The sequence below is a fragment of the Globicephala melas genome, chromosome 2 (genome assembly GCF_963455315.2).
Source record: "Globicephala melas chromosome 2, mGloMel1.2, whole genome shotgun sequence".
Lineage (NCBI taxonomy): Eukaryota > Metazoa > Chordata > Mammalia > Artiodactyla > Delphinidae > Globicephala > Globicephala melas.
The window spans coordinates 145,041,853-145,062,194 of NC_083315.2; the positions used below are offsets into that span (position 1 = coordinate 145,041,853).

The following is a 20,342-nucleotide window of genomic DNA, read 5'->3' on the forward strand; positions in this document are numbered from 1 at the left end:
TGCCTCTAGATGTGATAGCCTGAGGAGCATCACCTATGTAGTATTCCATCCAAGAATGCATCATCTAAGAACACATCAGACAAATCCAAAAGGAAGGACCACTCTGTTATAAAACAAGAAAGGCGCAGGGAAGGAAATGTATTCTTCAGAGATATCAATGTCACAAAGTCAAAGGCAGAGAAAATGTCTCAGATTAAAGGAGACTAAAGAGATAAAACTAGGTGCAACATATGATCTTAGGCTGGATCCTTCCTGGAAAAGGAAAAATGCCCTGAAAGACATTCTTGGGCAATTGACAAATTAGAATATGCAAGAGAGAGTAGAAAAAAATATCAATGTTAAATTTACTGAAGTTGATAACTTTACTGTGATTATATAAGAAAATATCCTTTATCATCAGAAATACACACGGAAGTATCTAAGTATAAAGAGTTACAATGTATGCAATTTACTCTTAAATGGTACAGAAAAAAAGATATACACAAATATGTGTATTTGTGTAGTGTAGATAGAAAACAAGAGAGCATAAGCCCAAATGATAAAGCAAATGGGGCAAAATGTTGGACAATTAGTCATTCTGAGAAAAGGGTATATGATTGCTTTTTGAACTATTCTTGCAACTTTTTTTTTTTTAACTAACCAAGTCTTATTTTAGGAAATTGATTTTGGAGTAAAAGGTTTTACTTATGTGCTTTATTCCAAATAGCAAATGAGAAGCACCCTCTGTTGGATGGACTCTGACTCCAGCTACATTACATAGTTGTCCATAGTGGCCTTTATGACATTTTTCTTGCAATTCTTGTCAGTTTAAATTTAAAATGCATTTATAGGTGCATTAGTGTCCTGTAGCCCCATACAAAGAATTAAATGTAGTATGTGTTTATTTTTCCTCCTGCTTTGTCTCAGAGGTCACTGTTTTTGCTGGTTTTCATGTATCTGGTGACCTCACTTTACCTATTACCTGCAGGATTTTATGTATTATTATCAGTAAAAGTTAATTCGTTTATTAAATTTATTCTGAATCAGAGTCTTTTCCTATAGATTTATAGAAATTGTGTTTTAATTTTAAACCTAATTTTTTTAATTAATTAATTTATTTATTTTTGGGTGTGTTGGGTCTTTGTTTCTGTGCGAGGGCTTTCTCTAGCTGTGGCGAGCGGGGGCCACTCTTCATCGCGGTGCGCGGGCCTCTCACTGTCGCGGCCTCTCTTGTTGCGGAGCACAGGCTCCAGACGCGCAGGCTCAGTAGTTGTGGCTCACGGGCCCAGTTGCTCCGCAGCATGTAAGATCTTCCCAGACCAGGGCTCGAACCCGTGTCCCCTGCATTGGCAGGCAAATTCTCAACCACTGCGCCACCAGGGAAGCCCCCCTCTAATTTTTTTTAAGATGCTACTTATAATTAGACCACAAGACTGTGTAAAGAAAAGCCAAAACAAGCTTGTCACACAGTGTAATATGATCGTTCTTTCCAGTTTGGGGTGATATTGAAATATCTGTTGTCTCAGAGTGATTAGGGGCTTTAGCTTCCCTTCTTGCAGTGTTTTAATTAGAAGATAATTTTTTTTTTTTTTTTTTTTTTGCGGTACGCGGGCCTCTCACTGTTGTGGCCTCTCCCGTTGCGGAGCACAGGCTCCAGACGCGCAGGCCCAGCGGCCATGGCTCACGGGCCCAGCCGCTCCGCGGCATGTGGGATCTTCCCGGACCGGGGCACGAACCCACATCTCCTGCATTGGCAGGCGGACTCTCAACCACTGCGCCACCAGGGATGCCCTGTATATTTCTTATAATACCTGTAATACAGATAAATACTTTTTTTAATCTCCAACAAGGATTTATTAAGCAACTGTTCGGTGACCAGTGCTATGATACATTCTATAAGACAAATAAAAAAATGGAAAGAAGTATAAAATTTAATTCTGTATAGTTCACAGTCAGTTGGGAGGGACATATTTAAGCGAAAACAGTTTTGTATATCTAAGGTGGAACACAGAAGAAGCCTTGAAGTAGCATGTAGAGACTGTGCATAGAGCTGTACATTTCTAGGCAAGGGGAGAGTTGTTCTAGGCTGGAATTAATCTTTGATTCTTTTGCAGAGTAAGCGGTCCTAGAATTAAGACTTTGAACAATGTCTTGGTTTTGGATTGATGAGCTGGGCAGTGTAGTACATGCCAAGAATTAGGGGTGAGGAGATTTGGGGAAAGGAGAATGAGACAGTTTTTGTTAGAGGGTGTTACAGAAACTGGTTTAACTGGACTGGACAGTAAGAAATAAGATGATACCAGTTGAGGACTTCCCTGGTGGCACAGTGGTTAAGAATCTGCCTGCCAATGCAGGAGACACGGGTTCGAGCCCTGGTCTGGGAAGATCCCACATGCCACGGAGCAACGAAGCCCGTGTGCCACAGCTACTGAGCCTGTGCTCTAGAGACTGTGAGCCACAACTACTGAGCCTGCGAGCCACAACTACTGAAACCCACGTGCCTAGAGCCTGTGCTCTGCAACAAAGAAAAGCCACCACAGTGAGAAGCCTGCGCACTGCAATGAAGAGTAGTCCCTGCTCTCGCAACTAGAGAAAGCCCGTGAGTAGCAACAAAGACCCAATGCAGCCAAAAATAAATAAATTTATTAAAAAAAAAAGAGATGATACCAGTTGATAGAGGGCTCAAGACCTACTTAATAGAGCAGTTTGGACTGAATTTGAAAAGCAGCAGATTCTTAACTGACCCATCACAAGGGTGGTGATTCAGAAAGATGAATCCGACAAGGATGTGTAAGATGAATTAGGTTAGGGAGAAATGAGAGTAAGGGGAGACAACCAGATGGGAGCCTATTGCTAATTTAGGTTTGAGGTGATGAAAATTTAGGTTAGGATGGTGGCAACAAAATGGAGAAAGGCAAATGTGAACGACATTTTGATGTTAGAATACAGATAAAGTTGCAGGAGGCTGGGGAGGGGGAGGGGGAGGGGTAGGCAATGACAATGAGATTGGTCTAGAGAGGTGGTCAGACGCCACAGAGCACTTTCCTTGGAGAGGTGAAGCGTTAAGAGGTGTGAGGCTGTTTGGGGTGACATCTTGTCTGTTCAGGGAAGCCTGGGTCAAATGAAGAGTTTCCACCTGCCCACCTCTTCAGGACAGGGGAAACTTCCAAGCGTTTGAAGCAGAAGAAAAAAGACAATAGTGAGGAAAATAATAATGTTCTACTTTAAGAGCTTTCGAAGACTTCTTCCACCCGCAGGCGAATGTTCTAATAGTTTCTGTTTCACGTTGCTTCATGGCTGACTTGCGTATTTTTACTTCAGATCCAGAAACAGCAAGGCCTAGCAATTCCAAAATCACCACCACGCTGGGTCTGGTCGTCCATGCTGCAGGTAGGGTCACATTGCAGTGGAACCCCTTTCTTTTCTGTCACACAGGGACCATCCACATGAAATACTCTAGGGCTGGCCTTTTGGGGAAAGGGTTGCTTAATGAAGGCCTCCAACAGAAGCATGAGCCCTGGAGTACTCAGTGTTGGGGTTGCAATAAGAATGGTTCTGTATTTCTTAATGGATGAAAATAATTTGTGGTACATGAAAAATACATGAAATTCAAATTTCAGTGTCCATAGTAAAGTTGTATTGGAACACAGCCATGGCCACTTGTTTACGTACTATCTGTGGCTGCTTTCACACAATGGTAGAGTTGAGTAGTTGCAAGAGACCAAATGACTCACGAAGGCTAAAATTCTTCCTATCTATCCCTTTGACAAAAAGTTTGCTGACCTCTACTGTAGGATCTCATCTGCATAAGAGCCTGCTCACTTTTGTACTCAGTAGCCCTGGTGCTGGGTATCTACCCAAGTGCCAGGTGAGGCAGAGGTAGGCTGTAGAGTGTCGAAGTCTCAGCATTGCTGACAGGGCATGCCTTAGAATCATAACCAAAACTAGTCCGAGTAGTAGGGCTCTGTAAATGACAAAAGCATGTGAAAGGTGACACACTGTTATCTGGACTTTCTAGTAAAACATGCTTTTCTAACAAAAAAATTCATCCATTTCAACCACTGTTTACTCATTACGTGTAAATCATCTATGCCAAGTCGCAGTGTCTTTATTTTGGTTTTTCATCTGCAAGATGCAGAGATGCTTCCTTTGGAATTCTTTGATATTTCTGTTATTACAGTTTGATTGATTAATCAGTAGATTTTTGAGCATCATACTTTTCCAACAACAGCAACAATAACTGACAAATTGAATATTGAATAGCACCTATGCTAAGCTCTTCACCTATGTTACCTCATGAAAACCCTAGGAATACATACTTTATTGAACCCATTGTAGAAATGAGAAGGCTAAGGTTCAGAAAGGTTAAGTAACCGTCCCAGAGTCCAGTCCAGCTCTATCTGACTCTAAAGCCCACCCAGTCACTCACCAACTATTATAGTTGTTATTTATAGTTATAGTGTTTTATGTTTCACTTTTTCCAAATTCAGCTGACGGTGTTGCTTTGGGAGCAGCAGCTTCTACTTCACAAACTAGTGTCCAGTTAATTGTGTTTGTGGCAATAATGCTACATAAGGTAAGCAGAATTTTGGTGTAAGATTTGGTATTGACTACATTTATAATTAAAAATTCTCTTTGGTCATTATGTTTTTCTGGAATGGAAAGTTTTTTTAGTTATTTTCGTAATTGCGGTTCATTTTAGAGAATTGAATAAATCTGTTCATAGCTGGGTCTTCTGCTACCATTTTCTTAACCTTATACTTGAAGGGGTTTTATTTTTTATGGTCATATACACAAACTGTTAAGTCCTCTACAGATTTCTACATTTCATAGTAATTTTTGTTCATAAATATTCTTCCTTTCTTTTTACTCTTTTCTTAACTATTACACAGACACACATACATGCACACACACACACAAATGGGATATTTTCTAGCTTAGAACATTAATTCATAAAAGTCAAAGCCCAGACTTACTAGTATGCCTGGTTTTCTTGTATGAGAATTCAGTCAAATGATATGTACTTCATAATGTAGAAGCAATCCAAACTTCCAGAGTAACAAGGGATAGTTTTTCTTTTCCAGGCACCAGCTGCGTTTGGGCTGGTTTCCTTCTTAATGCATGCAGGCCTCGAGCGGAATCGAATCAGAAAGCACTTACTGGTCTTTGCACTGGCAGCACCAGTTATGTCCATGGTGACATACTTAGGACTAAGTAAGGTAAGTCTGACTCATTCCTAGCTTATCTAGACAAGTATCTAATTCTTTGTGATCTACTAGAAGGTGTAGTCTCTTATATTGAATTTTTCAGTTAAATTACCCCCCAAACTAAAGATAAAATTCGAATTAAAAACCTGTACAAAGTGTACATCTTAATTCCAAGTCAATCCTCTTCATAAATTTGGAGCATTTTCTTATTCATTTAATTTGAAAACTTCTTCCGCATCAGTTCCAAAAATACTTGCACAAATATATGATCTTTAAAATAATACAACTTAAACCTTATCAGACATGCTAATTTTATTTGACAGATACATAATAAGTCACAACAGAATGTATTTAATGTTTCAGTAGGCACAGGAAGAGTGAGGGAGGGACAAGGTTGCAGCAGCTTTGAGAGCAGTAAGCGATGAGCAGAGATCTCTGTATTCAGCTGAGACTCAGATTCTTCTACTCCCAGCTCCCATATCACTGCATGTTAAGTACCCAGGGCTTCGTCATTGCACTCAGTGTAGCTCCAGACCTGAAGTGGCATGTGTCGCTTGTCACCTCAGAGCCCGGGCATTCTGCTCTGTCGCTCCAGTTGGACCTTTCCACGCTTTATAATTTTGTCCACTAGGGCCGCAGTTCTTAGCAGCAGCCTTACCCATTTTACTTAAATATCAATTGGCAGGCAACAGGAGAAAAATCTTAGAACCAAACCAACTCAGGGCTAGTTCCTGGAAACCACTTTCCCCCACTGTCTCTGAAGGTCACTGATTCTTCTGAGCGTCATTCAATTCGTATTTGATATAGTAAAATTGGTGTTGAAAGGAACATATGAGCAATGAGATGGTTAAAGAATGGTTAAGTTCCTGTTAATCAAGGGTTAGTTGATCTGGACTGCTAACCCCTGATTGTGAGCTTCATCGTCTTTTAGTCACTGAGCAATACATAGTTCCCTTTTAAATATTACCCTATTGGGACTTCCCTGGTGGTCCAGTGAGTAAGACTCCACGTTGGCAAGGCAGGGGGTCTGGGGTCGATCCCTGGTCGGGGGACTAGATCCTGCATGCATGCCGTGACTAAAAGATCTCACATGCTGCAACTAAGACCCAGTGCAGCCTAAATAAATAAATATTACCCTATTTATTACTGCATTGATCAATATAAGTTTTTAGAACTTTTGAGAGGAAGGTATGATAATTTTGGAGGCATGGAGTTACATATTACATTTATGGCATGTTCTTAAATTTTCAATTAATTGTCTTAGTAGGTCCACTTTTTTCATTTAAAAAATTGAAATGAGGGCTTCCCTGGTGGCACAGTGGTTGAGAGTCCACCTGCCGATGCAGGGGACGCGGTTTCGTGCCCCGGTCCGGGAAGATCCCACATGCTGTGGAGCGGCTGGGCCCGTGAGCCATGGCCGCTGAGCCTGCGCGTCCGGAGCCTGTGCTCCGCAACGGGAGAGGCCACAACAGTGAGAGGCCTGCGTACAGCAAAAAAAAAAAAAAAAAAAAAAAATGAAATGAATTGTATAAAGATTAGCTTACGAGATATTTCTAGGCTCTGTGAGGGCAAGTACTGTGTCTCGAGTCCCACTGTATCTCAGGCACTGGCCTAGAGCCTGGTGCATATGGCATATTTGTTAATATTAGTAGAATAAATGAATGAATGTATGAACTTTGATATCTGCATTAATGCTGTTGATTCCATCTTAATAATATAGGCCAAACCTGTTCAACCAGACTTGAAGTTTGTTTGAAAAAGTAATTGTGTACATCACCAATAGTCTTAAACCCTTGTTTGGAAGCTTCCCATAAATAACAAGATCGTTCTGATCTCAGGATGTCCCCGGTGCCCCAGATAACACGAGTTATGAATATTCGGTATTTTTTTATTGGGACTTCTTCCTGCCTCTGGATTTTACTTGACTTAATTTTTCTTCTCTATCTTACTTCACAGAGCAGTAAAGAAGCCCTTTCAGAGGTCAATGCCACTGGAGTGGCCATGCTTTTCTCTGCTGGGACATTTCTTTATGTTGCCACGGTGCATGTCCTCCCTGAGGTAGGCGGAATGGGGCACAGCCACAAACCCGACCCCGCTGGAGGGAGAGGCCTCAGCCGCCTGGAGGTAGCAGCCCTGGTTCTGGGCTGCCTCATCCCGCTCGCTCTGTCAGTAGGACACCAGCACTGACTGTTGAGGGTCCAGCCTCAGGCCATGGCCGTTTTCCATCCAGTGAGAACAGCCAGCACGTGACAGCTGCTCACTTCCTCAGTCTCTTGTCTCGCCTTGCCCATCTCCACCCGTAACCCTAAAGATTCTGGAGGGAGGTGAGATGAAAACCTGGAGTAATGGAAAGCTTTTCGAGTAGAAACAACACACTGCGAAGGATACAGACATTCCATGTGTTGTCTTTTCAAGGGCCCTTGGCATTTTGAGTTTTGTTGTTTCCCTTAACCCTATTCTCAGGGAAGATGGAATTTAGTTTTAAGGAAAAGTGGAGACCTTCATACTCATAATGAAATAATTATGAAAGTACAGTGTTCTGTAATTAAGCTAAATCTCTTTCTTAGTTTCGAGGCTCTGCCACTTTAATCCATTGATTTTTAACATGGTTCTCGCCGTGTAAGTCTGGTGCTTTAGCATCTATGCCACATCTATGCCTTGAATGAAGGTCATAATGCCCACTGTCTTAGATGCTAAAGATAAGTAGTTCATTTGGGGCTAGAGTCAGGAAAAGGACGGCAAGACACATTGAAAGCTGACTTTTTACTTGAGAGAGAGATCCACTGAAGAGGGTATGTCTGGAGAGTCTTTTAAACACCTCCTTCTGCACTTGTCTCTTTAAAGAGAGCCTGCCATTCCATCAAATGGAGCAACAGAGGTGGACTAGCTTTTAAAGAGGTAACTAGTGTTTTATAAAGCATTTCTTTTCAAGTTCTCCTTTGTGTAGAGTAGCTGCCTGTACAGCACGTTCTTTATAGAGGAGCCAGGTTCTAGTAGGTGGGCTTTCCTTAGGCATAGGCTTTCCTTCAGGAACAGTCAGGTCCCAAAGTATCTTTGGAAATTAAAGGGGATTCAATTATAAGTGAATTCGGATAGTTACTGACATCTTTGTAATAACCTTTTTAAAAGTAAGATTACCAAAACCTATGTTGTCCTTTTTTTGTCTCTTTAAGTATTTATCTTAGCAGACCAGCAGTCCCTCTGGCAAAATACTTGGTGCCCCTTGGGGACTGCTAGGTCAGTGTCACGTAAGCACCTGTAGCAGTGAAGAAAGTCAAGATGTATCATAAATGGGAAGTGTTTGCCTGTTGATTTAAAGCTTATTAAAATCATGTCTTTTGTCTCTTCATCTTTTCCATGCTTTTCTCCTAACTTTTCCCTCCAGCCCTTCCTCGCTACAATTTGCTGCTTACTGCTGGTGGTGATGTTAATATTTGTGAGTTGAGTTCTCTCATCAGGACAACCACTTCTTGAACTGTGATGATGAAGATAGTCTCGTGTCTGTTCTTTATTCCTTTCAGTGAAGTTACCTTTGTGTCAAATGCAGCTTTATTAAGCCCTTAAAATATCACTTCCTCATATGTGAGATGACACAATCACTAATATTCTGGTAATTTAAACAATTGAGATAGTAAAAGTGTTAAGCAAACTAGGATAATTTTTCCATATTTGCCAAAATCCCTGTAAACCTTGTGTTATCAAATAAGTATATGATATATTGTTAATTTATTTTGACTTTCTGTACCATTTCACACCACATTACAGAAAGGGGGAACCAAGACTGTTTTCGTCAGGGCATTGGATTTAGGAGTTTGTAAAACATTTTATAGGACACATAAGCCAGCATGCCCAGGATATCTTTATTTCCTTCCTAGATTTGTTACTGGGTCAGCAGCTGGGGAAAAAGAGCTTGAGAGCCCTCTGCTGGCTGTAGACCAAAGTAGCATAAACAGGATCTGGTTCTGGATGGTGGCTGGCAGCCACTGTGTACGACATTAAAACCAACAGAAGGTACAGTATGAAAGTCTACGTGACTTTCCTGATAACAACTCTGACTTAGGAGAGTCCTAGGGTTTCATCTGGTCCTTCAAAATAACACGGTTGCCTTGACTCTACCCGGAAATTTACTTAGTTAAGTAAATAGCTCATTTTAGTGTCTGGTTCGGTTTGGATAGCGGCACTTTCTATCATATTGTTGTGTGCAATGATCAGAAATTTGTTCTGCTGGCCAAAGCCTCTTTCAGCAGTGCCTTGCCATCACACTTAAAAGTTTGGCTACAATATCTTGCTGGGTAGGGCCTTGAACTCTGGCAAGGATCAGACCATCTAACTTCCAAATTTGCCTTCCCCTCTGGACCTCACATTAACAAGCAAACCTTTCACGGCCTGTCAGCTTTCAAGAGCTATGGGCTTTCCCAGATTTTAAAGCTGCTGCCTCGGAACCACTTACTTCCGTCCTGGTCAGCAGGCAGAAATAGCCATACTAATCTTACAGGGCTCAATGCATCTCAAGGCAGCAAGGAACCGAGCAGCGTGGCAGAGGCCTCCTTCACGGGGGGAAGAACTTGCTCATGGTGGGCAGTGTCCCAGGAGAGGTCACACTGATGGTCACTTATTGGCACATTTCAGTTCCATTTTCCTCTTGTTTAAAACTGCCTCCTTCGATGTGGATGCCTTAATGCTCTCACACATTTGAAAACCTTGGCAATACTTAAGTTGCTGCCGTGATTACAGATGGAATTATTGGCTACCAGAGAGATGCAATTGATGATGAAAAGCATGGCCCTTACTTCCTCATAACCAAAGTTAATCTGAATTGCAATTTGACTCCCTTTCCTCGGTAGGCATAGACTTTCTTCAGATCTCAAGTGCTCTCTTAAATGGCAGATTAAGTTGAAAAACACTACTGATGCATTCCCATCACTTGTTCGCCAGTGAATTGCTTGTCAGTTCCCATATCCCCAAAGTAGCGATGTTCCAGGTCTGATGGCTTTCCTGTGCATGCTATTGCCAGATTTCATTTTTTAGGCAAAGGTTCTGCACTGGAGTGTAGAGAGTTGGAAACAGTACCACCTACAGAGGCTATGTTGTTCTCTCTTCCCCTCATCACCTTTTTATTTCCCTATTCAAGACAGCCAAGTCTGTTCCTGTATTTTGAATCATTAGAAAAATGAGAGAGATGGCTGTTTTGAGTGGTCAGTTCTTTGTAGAAAGGAGAAAATGTAATTGTGTTTTTTACCGGCCTATTTCTAAGTGTCATTGCCTGGTTTTTCTCTTTTTCAAGGATTAGAACTCGGAGGACATGCCAGCCTCTCAGACACATGGTAGCTAGGTACTGAACGTGGGAACTGTATGTATGTCAACAGCACAAGCCCCCAAAGAACGTTCCTGTCTATGGGGCCCCCTTGGGAGACTGAGAATAATGACCGGCTTCATCCAAAACTGCTGTAGGGCAAGGCGAGAACTCTCTATAGGCGTTCCACAGGGGTACCTTCCTTACATTACAAAACTTCTGCTCAATACACAATGGTCCACATAACCCCAAGAGCACTGTTGGAGATGCTATGAAATTAAAACCAGTGATGTAGCCCCTTTGTACCTGAGACATCTAGATTCACCTGAGGAGACCTGAGGGAAATGTATGACTTGCATAAAAGGGCTAGACAACCATTAGGAATTTTCTAGATATGCCCAGCCTAACACACGGAGGTTGGCTTTGATCTGTTTTCTCATAGCATCTTCTACCAAGTTGGAAGTCTCGTGGGACAACACTGCAGTTCCCTTGGTTCAGTAGCCTGAACAGTGATTTTAAATGTCCCCTTTTCTGGATCCTTTGTAAACATGAAATCATTCCATGGATGGCTGCCTTATAATTTTGTCTCTTTCCACTTTAATTGTGAATGGTTTAAAAAAATGTTTTTGCTGTTTTCTGGTTTATTTTATGATATTAAATTTTTATTAGTGCATACCTTATGTGAGTGGTTCATTACTTATCCTCTCGGCAGTTTTCTTTTTCTGTTTGATGACCAGACTGGACCCACATTCGAACATCAGAAAAGGTAATGAAAAGTTTTGAGGGACAGTGGAAAGATGTGTCTATATGTACATCCTTTAGGGAAGGAGGGAAGGAAAGGAGGAGGGGAGATTAAGCACTCAATACACCATCTGCCCCAAAAGATAGCAATTTATTGACAGTTTTTTTCCATGGCCATTGTTGTTAGCAAATATTATTTACGAAGGTAGCCATTTAATCCCAGAAAAGAGAAGCAGGCCAATAGATCCCAGTCACAGTGGGTGCATTTCAAAGGGCACAGTTACTAATATGAGTGTGTAGACGCTATGAACAACTGACTCTGGAAATAGAGATTTCAATAGAAGTGCAATTTGTGAATTTTATAAGTGTTTTCTCCCTCTGTAGACTTTAGTACTAGATCTCATTTTTTAACTGATATACCGATAAACGCTCTGTATAGCAATGTATCATTTAAATGTATAGCTTATGTTTATTCATTAGATTTCATTATCACTGGTCTACTTTGTGCTGACTTTCTATATGTATCACGTGTGCTACAGCTAGTTACAAAGATTGTGCCCAGAGTGTTACATGTTGCCTGAAAACCTTTCCTCATAAATAAGAAAATAGGCCAAAAGGACATGGTATTTATGATTCCTGCCATCTCTGATGGAAGCTTTCAGGTGAAGTGCCTCATCCCTCTTTTGCCTTAAGCAGTGGTTGTGAAATCTTCAGAAGCCAGCATTACTAAGTAACAGCCCTTTCATCCTGCTGCCCTGAGATCAAAATGTATATAGATGTATGTATTTACACGTGTCTATATACAGTTTTAGCCAAAATAGCCAGCAATCCTTATTCTGTTTAATTTCTAATTCTTACAAGCTAGAGCTGCATCCTGCAGTGTAGTTTTTAGGAAATGAGCCTGCTTTGTGTCCCACTCTGGTTGCCCCGTGTCGAGAACACCCCTCCTCCAGCTCCCTCACCTCCTCCAGGTCTTGGTCCAGAGTCTCCTTCAATTAGGCCTCCTGTGACCACTGTATTTAAAACTGTAATCTGCTCACCCCCGCCCCAGTGTTCTTTACCCTATTTCTTTTTTTTTTTTTTTTTGCGCTACACAGTCCTCTCACTGTTGCAGCCTCTCCTGCAGGCTCCGGACGCGCAGGCTCAGCGGCCACGGCTTATGGGCCCAGCCGCCGGGGCATGAACCCGCTTCCCCTGCATCGGCAGGCGGACTCTCAACCACTGCACCACCAGGAAAGCCCATACCCTATTTCTTTTTCTGTAGCACTGATCACCTTTTAATCTGCTTTATAATATATGTCTTTGTTTTGTCCCTCTTCCCTGCTGAAATATAAGCTCCAGGGAGCTAGGTTCTCAAAAAATATGTTGTTAAATGAATTGGTCTGCCCTGAGGGGGCAATTTTTTCATGATCTGTGCTCTCCCCTCCTTTTCCCCCACCAGCTTCTGCCCTGATTCATGGCAGAATCAGCTGCTGGCCTTATGTGTAGCTCCGCCTTTGTCTCACACTGAAGCCAGGGCTGCTTGGGAGTTAGCAAAGGGGCGGGGAGTCAGGGCAGGAGACTGAGCATATAGGTGGGCAATTAACTGGGTTCAGGTTACTAATCCAGTACTAACTAATGTTAGTAAGGTACTATGTGACTGATTTAGGGATCAGAAAACCTGGTTCTCCTTTCTGGCTTAGCTACTGATTTCTGTTGCAATGATAGCCATTGCCCATTTCTGTAAATTTTGGATAAGGACGTGAGTGAAAGCATGTGTCCCAATCTGGTTGCCTCATTCATAAAGGGATCCTGACAAATTCTAGAGCTGTCAGAGGAGGGAGCCCAGTGGAGAGGGGATGGGAAGCCAGGGCCTTGGAGGCGGTGTAGAAGGGACTGGATTGTTTATACTTATGTCTGGAATGCTCTTGGGGACAGAATTTGATAACCATCACCAGATACTTCAAGGGCTGTCAGGTGCAGGAGGGTATAGATACCATATTCTCCAGTGGGTGGAACAGGAAGTAGACTGAGCCCCCCACCTCTCCTCCACTAACCCACCTCTTCATTCAGCAGGGTTAACAGCCCTTCCTATGGACGAGGCACTCCTCAGAGCTGAGTGTACAGAAGGCAATAAGGGTCAGTTCCAGTCCTTAAAGAGCTCATGCTTCAGTGAGGCATTCGAACAAGGAAACAGTTGGCAATGCTGGGAGCCAAGGCAATGCTGGGCGCTCAGAGAACACCTGGGGGCAAGGAACCCAGGGTGGGCTTCAGGGAGAACATCAGAGGGAGATAGCACCTGCGCTGAACTCAAAGGCTGAGCAGAATGAGCTAGTGAAGGTGGGAAAGAGAGGACCCACGAGGGCAGAGGCCTGGTGGCACAAGAAGATGGACTCCGCCTAGGAGGTGCCACGGCTGGAGGACAGGGGAGGTGAGAGCTGGTGTGTAAGACATGCTGGCTCCCTAGGTGACTTCGAAGCTTCCAGATTTGAAATCCTACAGGTAATTGGGCCCAGCCAGGGTCTTTGTAATTCCTGCCTCAACTGCCACTCCCGGGTGCAGTCCGGCTGGCCTCAGCTCCTGTCACAACACGATGACTTGTGGAGGTAGAAGTCTGCACTCTGGTGGCTCTGCTGGTACCTCAAGGTGGGGCTTGGTGACTTTCCCTCCCTCATCCCTGCTTGCCTTCCCCACTTCCTGGCTGGGGCCCAAGGACTCCCTCCTTCCACTTCTGAACATTGGTGTTAGTTATATTCAGAGGACCTGACCCGGCCTGGGAGGGGTGCCCCATCTTCCTTCTCTCTTCGCTTCACCCTCCCCAACTCTCTGGTTTACTTAAGGGGACTTGCCCTGGATCAGGAAGTGTCCTGCCTACCATCTTCCTTTGTTACCACTGTCTCACCAGAGCCTCCACCCTCCACCTCTTGTTTCCTGCCCCGCTCCAGCCCCTGTGTGAAATGAGTCTTCCCCTGTGCTGACGGTGGGGTGGGACTGGGAATGTGAGTAGAACCTGTGTTACCTTCTCCTCTTCTGTCTCTGCCCTTCGCCTGCTCAGTACTTTGAGAAATCAGAAAAGAACATGCTATTGGACCGAGAAGAAAGAGTCCAAGGATGACGTGATGCTGAGAGTTGGAAGGGCCCCTTTTGATATATGAAGGGGCCCTTTATATATCAAATATCATATATGATATATATGAAGTCACAAACGTTTCAAAGTAACTTGCCCAAGGTCTTTTCACTGAGTCAAGATGGAGCTACCACTGGTACCCAAGCCCCTGGCACCTGGTCCCATGAACTGCTGGCTCTGTTCTAGAGGAGGAACCAGCATCCCGGCTCTCCCTCAGACGTTCTGGGAGTGTGTGAGATTGTGACAACAAATGGCTATGGGCTTTTTGGTCAGATTGAACACCGCCCCCCGTCCCCTAATAAAATATTATATTCAATACTTGTTCTTAGAAGCCAAATTAATGTTTACATTTGAGTCTACACATCACCCACGAGGGGGAGCCCTTTGTACCTTCAGTGTTTCTGAGCAGCGTGCTGTCCTCAGCAATGCCGTTGGGTACCAAGAGCCCGCGTCAGTGCAGTGAAAAGGCTGGCAGGGCAGGAGATCCTTGGCCACCCCCAGAAATACATCACACTGGCAACCTTGAGTGTGAGCAGGTGTTTGGCAGAGAGGGTAGAAGCCTAGCAAGAGGCTGACCCTGCTGATGAGAACAGAGCTGTCTAGTTTGGTGCAATGGCCTCTCGGTCTCAAGACGTTTAGAATGGGGATTTGCCCGGGGCCCACACGTGCGCTCCTTTGATCCCCCATCCCCTTCGTCCTTCGGCTGCTGGCTTTGACCTTACCCGTGGTGCCATTTACCCCCCTCCCTTCCCCCTTGGGTTCCCCTGCGGGCAGCCAAGCCCTGCCCCTTAGTATAGGCGTCTGAGACCTACCCTTGGTCATAGGAAATGCAGTCAAAGTGGAATACAATTCGATAAAAAGAGGTAAGTGTTTCAGTCCTCAGAAGGGGTGGCATCAGAAAGGGCTTCACAAAAGAAGAGTCATTTGAGCTGAATCTTGAAGTAGGATTTGGGGAAGTTAAGAAAGACATTCTAGACTGAGAGAACAAGTGAAAAGAAGATGTGAAAGCGCGTGGTAGTCTCCTCAGAATATTAGAACGGGTGTGGCTGGAGCAGAGAATGTGGGATAAGGTGACAAGGGGTGACCGTGACAATAAGTTGGGACCAGGTTGTGGAGGGTATTAGTCAAAGGTCAGGAGCTGGCAGCTGAAGTTGAAGGAATGGAGACCCATTCCAGGGTTTTAAACAGGAGGCTCATATGATCACCTTTGAGTCTTGAGAAGATCATGTGAGTGAGGGTGACAAGCTGAGATTCCTTCGGGGATCCTGCTGTAGGTGGGGAGTCATTTGAAAAGGCTTTTCAGGGGTACAGTGGAAGAGGACTGACTACATGAAGCAAGCTGGGAAGCCCAGAGAAGTCCAATGATTGTTCTCAGTTCACACAGCTAATGGCAGAACCTGGAATTAAACCCACTTTAACGCTAAAAGCAGGCGACAAGCCTGCCATCTAAAGATTGTTTCATGGCCATTCTCAGCCACCCCACAGATTCTGTTTTGTAGATGAGGGTCAGCTGAGGGCCTGAGAAGTCAGTCTCCACTCAGGTGGCAAATTGAAACAAGAAACTGGCGTCTGAACGGGCCAAGTGAAGACAAATCAGTTCACTAAGCATTTGCTGAGCGCCTACTACACGCCCTGGACCCTCTCTTCAAGGAGCTCACAGTCTGGAAGGGACATACACAGAAAAACTCCAAACAAGGCAGACAGACACGTGCTAGGATGGAAGGATGGGCAAAGGTCCCCAGGAACCAAGAGGAGAGTGTAGTTTCAGCTGAATTGGTTCCATACCCTGTGGAATCCCGGACAGGAGCCTGAATGATGGAATTAGCGTTGGAGGAGGAAAAGAGCTTCTATGGAAGAGATTTGATACTATAGCAAGGCCTGGCCTGGAGCCCAGATCTTTTCTGTTTCTTCTGCTTCTTGGCCCTATAGGCATACTTGGGCTGGGCCGAGCCATCAGACCGACACGGGCACCGGGACAGCTCAGGGAACCTGCAGTAGAAGTGTTCCTGGGTCCTTCACTTGGCATCAGCCTGGCTTGCTTGCCTGAGGGTGGGGTCAGGGTCAGAGAGGGCTGAGGGCTGAGGAGATGGCACTATGGGAAGAGCTACTTCTGTCCAAGTTGCTGGGAGCTTTTGAGGCCCAATCAGGATGTGACTCCAGGAAGACCCTTGTCACTGTTCCCTGTCTGAGAATGTCTTCCTGCCCATCCCTGGCCGGAGTGCGTTAAGTAAGACTCTGTGTCTGGCTCGCTCTGGCTGAAGTGTAAGATCAGAGAGCTGTATCGCTGTCAGTACTCACACATTTAACTACCATGGGCTGGTCATATACAACAGCCATGCTAATACCTGTTTCATGGAACAATGGTGACCATCACATGAGCCTGCAGATCATGGATAAAAGCAACATTATGAAAATGTATGTTCTTTTTCACAGTAAAGAAAACAATCAACAAAATGGAAAAAAAAAACAAAAAAAAACTATGGAATGGGAGAAATGATTTGCAAACAATTTATCTGATAAAGGGTTAACATCCAAAATATGTAAGGAACTCATACAACTCAATAGCAAAAAAGCAACCTGATTAAAAAGTGGGCAAGGGCTTCCCTGGTGGCGCAGTGGTTGAGAGTCCGCCTGCCGATGCAGGGGACACGGGTTCGTGCCCCGGTCCGGGAAGATCCCACATGCCACGGAGCGGCTGGGCCCGTGAGCCATGGCCACTGAGCCTGCACGTCTGGAGCCTGTGCTCTGCAACAGGAGAGGCCACAACAGTGAGAGGCCACAACAGTGAGAGGCCCGCATACCACAAAAAAAAAAAAAAAAAAAATGGGCAAGTGACCTGAATAGACATATTTCTAAAGAAGAAATACAAATGGCCAACAGGTACATGAAAAGGTGTTCAGCATCACTAATCATCAGGGAAATGCAAATCAAAACCACAATGAGGGCTTCCCTGGTGGCGCAGTGGTTGAGAGTCCACCTGCCGATGCAGGGGACGTGGGTTCGTGCCCCGGTCCGGGAAGATCCCACATGCCGTGGAGCGGGTGGGCCTGTGAGCCATGGCCGCTGAGCCTGTGCGTCCGGAGCCTGTGCTCCGCAACGGGAGAGGCCACAACAGTGAGAGGCCCGCGTACCGCAAAAAAAAAAAAAAAAAAAACCCCAATAAAACACCACAATGAGATAGCACTTCACACCTGTTAGGATGGCTATTCTCATTAAGACAAGAGATGAGTATTTGTGAGGATGTAGAGAAAAGGGAACCCTTGTACACTGTTGGTGGGAATGTAAATTGGTATAGTCACTATGGAATACAGTATGGAGGTTCCTCAAAAAATTAAAAATAGAACTACCATATGACCCAGCAATTCCACTTCTGGAATATATATCCAAAGGAAATGAAATCAGTGGATTAAAGAGCTATCTGCATTCCCATGTTCATTGCAGCATTATTTACAATAGCCAAGATATGGAAACAACTGAAAGTGTCTGTTGACGGCTGAATGGAGAAAGAACATTTCACACACACACACACACACACACACACACACTGGAATATTATTTTACCATAAAAAAAAAGGAAATTCTGCCATTTGCAGCAACGTGGATGAACCTGGAGGACATTATGCTAAGTGAAATAAGTCAGACACAGAAAGACAAATACTGTATGATTTCACTTATCTGTGGAATCTAAAAAAGTCAAATTCATAGAACCAGACAGTAGAACAGTGGTTGCCAGGGGCTGGAAGGTGGGAGAAATGGGGAGATGTTGGTCAAAGGGTAAAACTTTCAGTTATAAGATGAATAAGTCCTGGAGATATATTATACACTTAATAATACTGTATTGTATACTTGAAATTTGCCAACAGAGTAGATCTTTTTTAAAAATTTATTTTATTGATGTATAGTTGATTTACAATGTTGTGTTAATTTCTGCTGTACAGCAAAGTGATTCAGTTATACATATATGTACATTCTTTTGCATATTCTTTTCCATTATGGTTTATCACAGGATATTGAATATAGTTCCCTGTGCTATACAGTAGGACCTTGCTGTTTACACACCTACATATAATAGTTTGAATCTGCTAATCCCAAACTCCCATTCCATCCGTCTCTCATCCCCCTGCCCCCTTGGCAACGATAAGTCTGTTCTCTATGTCTGTGAGTCTGTTTCCAATAGAGTAGATCTTAAATGTTCTCACCACACACACACAAAAACAGTAACTCTGTGAGGTGATGGATGTATTAACTAACTTGATTGTGGTAAGCATTTCCCAATGCATATGTATATTAAACTATCATATTGTACATCTTTAAAAAATCATATTGTATACTAAATATATAAAAGTTTTATTTGTCAATCATATCTCAGGAAAGCTGGCGAGAAAATAAAAACTATCAGAAAATGTGTGTTCATTATTAGGAGTCTATCCCTGAACACAGCTGAGAGGCTGGAATTTTACAGTGTAAGGAGTTTTCAATTCTGCGGGAACTCGGAGGCTTAGGTGAGTTGGCAATTGAGAGAAATTACTAGAAAAAAGGGGAGAGACTGAAAGAAAGGTCCAGCACTTTCCCAGACTGCACCTCACTCGGCAGTGTGCTGCGGTGTGACAGGTACGGGCTTAGGATTCAGACCAAATCAAGTCTCTCCATCCTGCCTTTCCCTCATTCAACACGTATCTGAGGGTCTGTCATGTTCCAGGAAATGACTCGCTGGGTGACCTTAGGGAGATAACTTTTTTATTTATTTATTTATTTTTATTTTTTTATTTTTTTTGCGGTACGCGGACTCTCACTGTTGTGGCCTCTCCCGTTGCGGAGCACAGGCTCCGGACACGCAGGCTCAGCGGCCATGGCTCACGGGCCCAGCCGCTCCACGGCATGCGGGATCTTCCTGGACCGGGGCACGAACCCGTGTCCCCTGCGTCAGCAGGCAGACTCTCAACCATTGCTCCACCAGGGAAGCCCTAGACAACTTTTTTGAACTTCATTTTTTTCATCAGGAAAACTAAAAGTAACACACACCTCATCGGGGCTGTTTGAAAAATGAAATGAAATAGATAAGATGTAAATCATATATTCAGAACATCATCTCTGTATTTGAGCCTGTAGAGCACTAGGTCCCTGAGTTTCCACCCCGACTTGCTTCCCGATAAGACTGGGCAGCCCTGGCCCACACTTGGGCTGGGGCAGTGGATTGGCACCCAGCTTGTTTTGTCTCATGCAGAAGCATCTGCCAGGCATTCAGCACTGCCACCAGCTGGAGCAGAGAGTGGAAGCAGAAACGGCGTCTCCCAAGGCTGACTTAGCATGATCTGGACTGGTTAGTTGAGGGAAGCAGAAGCCACTCAAGTACCTAGTGGACCATCAAACTCATGCTGTTTGTCTCAGGGCAGTGTTTCCACCTCTCCTTAACTACCAGTAGCTAAGGTCTCTTCAGATGTACTGTCTGCAGAGGGAATGGGCAAAGATTGCTTTCTCTTTGCTGCTGAAGGAACTTGTGCTCTATTTCTTCCACAGAAGAAACAGAATGAAGATGGTTCTTTCCCAGGAACCATCTGGGCTCACAGCCCTTCTCCTTGGGAAGGACTCCCTTAAAAATGATTCCAGGCATCCTGCCTTTCTCCCACCTATGGCTCATCCCCAGTCCTTCATCACAAGCAGCTAAAACTGGTACTGACCTGATTAAGCAGAAGAGGAATTAATATATTAAAAGGACATTGGCAGGGCTAAGGAACCAGGGGCTGACCTGGGGTGAAGCTTCCAGGAATGCTATCCAGAACCATGCGGCAGAAGCAGCCTGATGGGGAGGCTGTTGATGCTGCCATGTGTGTGCTGCCAGGAGCCCACCTGCCTGTGACTGTCCGTGTGGCCAGTCAAATGCTGCTGGCTGCGTTGGGCACGCAACCTTACCGCCACAGCTGACCCCCAAAGCAAGTCAGATGCCTCCGGTACTTACCCTTGAGAAACTGGTGGCGGTGCGTTCTCTTTCCTCATGTTTGTCCCCTGCAACTTAGTC

The 20,342-nt window shown here is 44.2% G+C and overlaps 1 protein-coding gene across 4 annotated transcripts in view; it reads left to right on the forward strand.

Annotated features, from left to right (window-relative positions):
- The window catches only part of SLC39A9 (solute carrier family 39 member 9), a 48,941-nt gene extending 37,782 nt beyond the window's left edge, over nt 1-11,159 (forward strand). For all 4 annotated transcript variants that reach the window (XM_030855350.2, XM_030855352.2, XM_060294946.1 and 1 more), the window contains 4 exons: nt 3,301-3,369; nt 4,470-4,555; nt 5,064-5,198; nt 7,143-11,159. In XM_030855350.2, coding sequence (XP_030711210.1) covers nt 3,301-3,369; nt 4,470-4,555; nt 5,064-5,198; nt 7,143-7,373 — 521 coding nt within the window. In that variant the 3' untranslated portion in view covers nt 7,374-11,159. The remainder of the gene's footprint in view (nt 1-3,300; nt 3,370-4,469; nt 4,556-5,063; nt 5,199-7,142) is intronic.
- Nucleotides 11,160-20,342: the final 9,183 nt, after the last annotated feature.